Here is a 6,796-nt window from a genome sequence, read left to right on the forward strand (position 1 = left end):
ACCTGCTGTTAGGTTATGTTGTAAATGTTATATCTCATGAACTACGAGACCAATTGGGTTGGTTCCACTTCTGGAAGTTGACTCATTGAGTTAGGAACCAAACCCAAGTGGTCTTGCATTTATTGGATTTTTCGTTTAATGGGAATTGCAAATAACATTCTGTTGCACATGAATATGACTGATATGAGTTTGCTGTAATGTTTTGGTCATTATAAGAAAAATATGTGGAATAAAAATAAGATAAAATATGTTCTGGAAACCTAAGATATGTATGCTTCTGTGGTGATTTTTGGTGAATTAATTGAGACGTTATGATCGGTGAACTAGTGCAATCTTTCAAGTAGAAATTCTGTCATAACGAAACTAGCTGCTGAGTTGTGTAGGAATGCATGAAATATGATAGTTTTTGTATAATTGTTGTATTTTGACCAAAATACCCTTGCGGGGAATAGTTGTTAGTTGATTGCCATGAATTGACCAAATTGCCCTTATGGGGAATAATGGTTAGTTAATCTTTGTTTGTTGACCAAAATGCCTTTACGGGAATAATTGCTAGTAAAGTATGTTATTAGTACGTGACACGAAAGTAATTGCTCACTCATGTATCGTATCACAATTGTACTTGTTTAAGTCACACACAATTCACAAACGAAACACGAAATCTGTTACGTGCATAGGTATTATGTGCCGAGTCTAGAGACTCGTTAAACGTACCGATACTTAGAAAATCTCTTTGTTATTTAGAACGCTAGAGAGTTTCTACGACGCACATCACTTGGTGATCTAGATCGGGATATTCTTCGCAAACAGTGAGTTTCACTTACCCCGCTCTTTGAACTGTTTTCAAACGTTTTTCACTTGGGGGAGATAACATACTCCGATAAACGCATTTTCTGAGATAAACGCATATTTAAGATTTTGTTATAAATTATATATCACTTGTAAAGGCTAAGCGGCAAACGTAACATTTGAAGTCCCACACATCGAACCGGTTAATATTTGGAATAGCGAGTCACTGTTGAGTAGTACTACTGGGTTTGACAAACCCCACCCGACGTTAAGCTCAACTGGAGGTTGAGTGGGTGTAATTTTGGCTAACACTTACCATGGTCTGGATTGACCTGGTGACGGGCACTTGATAAACAGTCAGCTTCGGTCGCGAACCACTTAGCGATACTTGTTGTATAGATTAGCTACCTATCGATATATAATTTGACATAACACTATCTGGTAATGCAAAACACTTAAACGTCGTAACGGGGTTACGCAACACTTAAACGTTGTAACGTGGTTACACAACACTTAAACGTCGTAACGTGGTTACGCAACACTTAAACGTTGTAACGTGGTTACACAACACTTAAACGTCGTAACGTGGTTACGCAACACTTAAACGTCGTAACGTGGTTACGCAAAACACTGAATCGTCGTAACGAGGTTACGCAAAACGCTAAACGATTTATCTTATTTAACTTGTGAACTCACCAACCTTGTGTTGACACTTTTAGTATGTTATTCTCAGGTAGCCGAGGCGGGCGCGCGGTTTAGGAGCATGCATTAACTGAAACCATCTTTATTCTGCAAACTTAATTTTTAATAGTTACATTTGGTTTTAAGTCGTCCTGCGTGACGCAACTTTTGAATTAAGGTTTTACGCTTCCGCACTTATTTACATTTAAACGTTTTTCTTTGGTTTGATTATAACTAATGATTCCGATCCTGCCAGTTCACACCCTCTGACGGTAAAACTCCGTTAGTGGATTTTGAGGGTGTGACAATTGCAGTCTTCCATTAAGTAAGTGCATATAGGAACACATGTGCTACCAAGAAGCCATAAGCAAGAAAATAAATAAACATGTAATTAAGAAGTATTGTAACATTACACTACATTAGTGTCATGAGTGCATTCATTTTTGTCGTACCAAACTTTCTATTAGCTTAGCTTTTCATCATCATCTTCATCATTATTATCACCGTCATCATAATCATCTATTATTTAAACAGAACACAAATTATAGCCATCGGAATATACACAGTTATGTTTACGAACTATATCGTTTCACTATTCAACCGGTGTAATGCACTGGTTTGTAACTAACATACATAATTTCAATTATAAAGTATATAAAATATTTATTAAATTAATCGAACGTTTTATATAATGAATTACTCCGTGTAATACACTGGTTGTAAAGCTAGTTCTTATAATATAGTAGCTTCTATTTGTAAAGTCCCAAAATCGGTGAATATTTTATATTTTTAGAATAAATATTTCAATAAAAATAAATATTCAAAAGGGTGACTAAAATATCGATAAATTTATATTTTAAGAGTTCAGGGATATGTATGTCTCAGTTTTTTAAAATCGAAAGTAAATACAAAACAGGAAGTTAAATAAAATAAAATAACAAACCAAAAGTCGAAAGTAAATACAAGACGGGAAGTTAAAAAAATAAAATAACAAACCAAAAACCGAAAGTAAATACAAGACCGGAAGTTAAAAAAAACAAAAAGATGAAATAACAAACCAAAAATCGAAAGTACATACAAGACGGGAAGTTAGAAAAAATTAAAAAATAAAATAACCAAGCAACAACACAAGCACGAACAATTCAATATCCTTAACAGAAAACAAACTGTAATCCATAATGGCAACGAACTTTGTAAACCCTCCATAATATACAGCCTATAATACTGCACATACCCATCCTAAAACACAAACTTCTTCATGTATTCTCGTCACTTAAATCTCACAACAATGCACGATATATCATCTTTACTTTCTCGCTTCAAAGCCTCAGCTGCTAGCTGCTTTGCTGCCTTTTCTGGGTCCCGGATCTTCAGCGCAATGTTCACTGCCTCTTGGTTCGTCATTACCTAAATCAACACCCATAATAAAAGTCAATCTCAAAGTCAAAGACACTTGTTGACTTTATAAAGTCAAAGTTTTGCTTTTTTTTTACCTTCCACAACCCGTCACTTGCGAGAATGAGCATTTCGGTATTTGCATCAACTTTTGCTTGTTTTATATCCGGGTCGGACCGTATATGAATCTTGAGATTCCTGTCTCCAAAAGCACGCGAAACCGCTAGTTGTCCGTTCACTCTCGCAACATCTCCTGAAACATAAATCAATATTGGCTAAAAAGTAAAAAAGGAAACAATCTACTAAATCATGAATTTATTTATATCATGAATATATTACTAATATTTGTAATCATAATATGTTCTAAGATGACCTGGCATGTTTGAGACGAAGCCGCCTTTGTTTTCAATACTGGTCCTCTCTTTATTAGGCTCATGATCGATACTCATCTGAATTGCCTGCCCCTTTCTTGAAAGAACTGCCCGAGAATCCCCGACATTTGCAACCCATAGCTTTTGACCATTGATGAGGATAGCAGTAACAGCAGTGGACCCACCTCTTCTGATATCGGGATTGTGAGAAAGAATTGTTTGGTCGGTTCTTTCGTAGGCTTTTGTAATCGACCTCTTTGGATCTTTCCAAAACTCACCCTGCCATAACACAGAACATCATATGGTAAAGAAAAAAAGCAAATAATAATTATAATAAGTCGCTTGATTGATTGAAAGACAATCGCGTAACATGATCTTTGTTGGATATATCAAAATCAAGAATGAGTGTAATAAAACGGGTGGTAGAAAATAGCATATGTGTATGTTTTTTATGCTATTTCAAGTAGTTTTTTAATAGAAAAGTTATGCTTTATGTCACGATTGCCAGAAAAACAAACACGGTACTAAACTTTTAAACAAAACTCAATGGGCATTGCCGGAAAAATATGACGCACACAATTTAACCAAAGTGAGTATGTATGCACATTGGAAGCAAAAATATGACGCACGCAAAAAACAAAAACGATCCAAAATAAGAAACTATAAAACAATCACATCCAGACACTATCCCTAAATCTTATGAACTTTAGGTAAATATTTCAACGTCAATGTAATACTATAAGAAAGCGACTGAGGAAACGCTAGCTGCGTTTCCATAAAAGACTCTACAGTCCTCAAATGTTTTATACCTTATTGGTTGTTTTATGCATAAAAATTTTAGTTAAAAAATTTAAGAGTGTTTAAATAACAAATATTCATTACTTGTTAGATTTAGAAGTCTAACCTCCTTTAGGATATTGTTGAATAAATTCTGTTGAAGATACGAAGCCACGCTATGCCCTAGATGGCCGTCATAAATAGCAAAGAGTCCGAGCTCACGTCCTTGATGAGGGATGAATTTGGAAACATGGTAATCCTCCATTGGATGATTAGCCTTCCCTTTAACTAGGGTGAAACCGTACTTGACCGACCCTTTTTGACCTTGTCCCTTGCCCGAACTATTCGCTGACTTCTCTCCTTCATGCTAAAGTCAACAACAACAACAAAAAGACTTTATTTATACATCCATAATTGTCAAATTACATATAAGCCAATTTACATCAAATTCTTCAATAAAGTATGGTTCTTGAAATTATTGTAGAATAATGCAAATGTCTGTAAACATGCAAAGTCAACCACTGACTTTTTAGTAGCAATTTGATCCAAAAACCAATATCATGCATAATCAATACACTCATGAAATTTATATGTTCTAAATGCATCAGAAAACCAGCTTAAATCACAAAATGAGTCAATGAGATAGTATGATTCAATACGAAAAGTAATCAACTTTGATCATACCCGTAAAACAACAATACCCGAATTACACTCAAATCACAAAATGAGTCAATGAGATAGCATGATTCAATACGAAAAGTAATCAACTTTGATCATACCCGTAAAACAACAATACCCGAATTACACTCAAATCACAAAATGAGTCAATGAGATAGCATGATTCAATACGAAAAGCAGTCAACTTTGACCATACCCGTAAAACAACAATACCCGAATTACACTCAAATCACAAAATGAGTCAATGAGATAGCATGATTCAATACGAAAAGCAGTCAACTTTGATCATACCCGTAAAACAACAATACCCGAATTACACTCAAATCACAAAATCAGTCAATGAGATAGCATGATTCAATACGAAAAGCAGTCAACTTTGACCATACCCGTAAAACAACAATACCCGAATTACACTCAAATCACAAAATGAGTCAATGAGATAGCATGATTCAATACGAAAAGCAGTCAACTTTGACCACACCCGTAAAACGACAATACCCAAATTACAGCTCAAATCACAAAATGAGTCAATGAGATAGCACGATTCAATACGAAAAGCAGTTAACTTTGACCATACCCGTAAAACGACAATATCCAAATTACAGCTCAAATCACGAAATGAGTCAATGAGATAGCATGATTCAATACGAAAAGCAGCCAACTTTGACCGTACCCGTAAAACAACAATACCCGAATTACAGCTCGAATCACAAAATGAGTCAACGAGACAGCATGATTCAATACGAAAAGCAGTCAACTTTAACCATACCCGTAAAACGACACTACCCGAATTACAGCTCAAATCACAAAATGAGTCAACAAGATAGCAAGATTCAATACGAAAAGCAGTCAACTTTGACCATACCCGTAAAACGACAATACCCGAATTACAGCTCAATAAATCAGGTAAAGAAACTCAAACCACACAGATAAACCAAATAACCTTAAAAAATCACAAAATCCCCAAAATCAAAAATCCAACAGCTTGACTTCAAATTTCAACAATTCGGTCGAAATCAAAGTCTAATTAGATTTAAAAAAAAAAAAAAAAAACTAATTAGAGCAAAACCCTTATCCATAAACATAAAAAAAATTCAATTTCATCAACCAAATTTACTCAAATTCAACCAAATACCAAAATCAAAACACAAAATCAACAATTGATTAACAGTTCTCACCTTAGAAACAGAATTGGAGCATAAATTACCCATTTTCACCAATCAACCTTCAAATTTAGAGCCTGAAAACAAAAACCCAACAAAAAAGAAACAAACTTTACGATCAACAACCAACCAAATCATCAAATTAACAATCTTTACACCAATTCTTGAAAAATTAACAAATGGGTATGTTGAATTTGGACTCACCGATCACCGATCGTCACAAACATAACAAGAAAAGTGAAAAAAGATTGTATTTTTAGGCTGGTATTTAGGGTTTGTAAAGGACTTTATAGTTTCGGTTTTGAAAATGAAAATGGCTGCAAAAGGGTTTTAGGCTGCTGCTATTGACTTTTATTTATTATTATTATTATTTCTTTCTAATGGTTTTGACTTTTTTTCTTAATATGTTCGTAGAAAGACAGCTGTGTGTTTTCAATGGTCTTTAATGGGGTTTGTTTGTGTGATTTTGTAAGACTTGCAAAAGTAAATGCATGTTAATGTTATTGTTATCCTGATTTTGGTCACATGTGTACTTGGAAACTAATTTATTTTTGGGTCAATTAAATTAAATCAACCTTGAGGTTTAAATGGAGTTGGGCTTTGGTGGCCCACAATGGAGATTTCAAGTTTTCTATAAATGGTTAACTTGGATTCCTAAAAAAGTTAATATTTTGTCTTTGTTGGGAAGCTTGTTTAGGTAGGATCGGATCGCGACATGAATGTCTTTTATAACGAGGAACATATCGATGATATGGCTACTAATGTGTGTCCGCTTTGCTTGGATTTTCCTGAAACAGTGGAGCATCTTTTACTCTCTTGTCAATGAACGGATTTTGATTGGCAAAGTGTTGTAGCTTGGTGCAAGATGCCATCGGTTTTTTTTGTTTTTCAGTGGATGATGCCATGAACCTTCACAAGCACTTGAATTGAAATGGTCTACAA

The 6,796-nt window shown here is 34.6% G+C and overlaps 1 protein-coding gene across 2 annotated transcripts; it reads right to left on the reverse strand.

Annotated features, from left to right (window-relative positions):
- Positions 1-2,445: 2,445 nt before the first annotated feature.
- LOC143538654 (putative protein phosphatase 2C 9) lies at positions 2,446-6,559 on the reverse strand. 2 transcript variants are annotated; one of them, XM_077032165.1, is made up of 6 exons: positions 6,059-6,559; positions 5,870-5,931; positions 4,141-4,380; positions 3,239-3,515; positions 2,964-3,118; positions 2,446-2,877 (listed from the first exon to the last, which is right to left on the reverse strand). In XM_077032165.1, the coding sequence occupies exons 2-6, from the start codon at positions 5,900-5,902 to the stop codon at positions 2,740-2,742; spliced, it is 843 nt and encodes a 280-aa protein (XP_076888280.1). In that variant the 5' UTR covers positions 5,903-5,931; positions 6,059-6,559; the 3' UTR covers positions 2,446-2,739. The 2 variants fall into 2 exon arrangements, with proteins under 2 accessions (XP_076888280.1, XP_076888282.1); XM_077032167.1 differs by having other exon boundaries at positions 5,870-6,559.
- Between the last annotated feature and the right edge of the window lie 237 nt (positions 6,560-6,796).

The sequence above is a fragment of the Bidens hawaiensis genome, unplaced genomic scaffold (assembly GCF_021521415.1).
Source record: "Bidens hawaiensis isolate Kalapana, Puna unplaced genomic scaffold, B.hawaiensis_p1.1 tig00011661_1, whole genome shotgun sequence".
NCBI lineage: Eukaryota > Viridiplantae > Streptophyta > Magnoliopsida > Asterales > Asteraceae > Bidens > Bidens hawaiensis.

Bases quoted from the DNA above. Each gene is read 5' to 3' on its own strand.
- LOC143538654 (XM_077032165.1), bottom strand. From the start codon at position 5,902: ATGGGTAATTTATGCTCCAATTCTGTTTCTAAG. The intron at 4,381-5,869 runs GTGAGAACTGTT...TGTTGACTTTAG, and splicing joins GCTCCAATTCTGTTTCTAAG to CATGAAGGAGAGAAGTCAGC. The intron at 2,878-2,963 runs GTAAAAAAAAAG...GTGTTGATTTAG, and splicing joins CAAGTGACGGGTTGTGGAAG to GTAATGACGAACCAAGAGGC.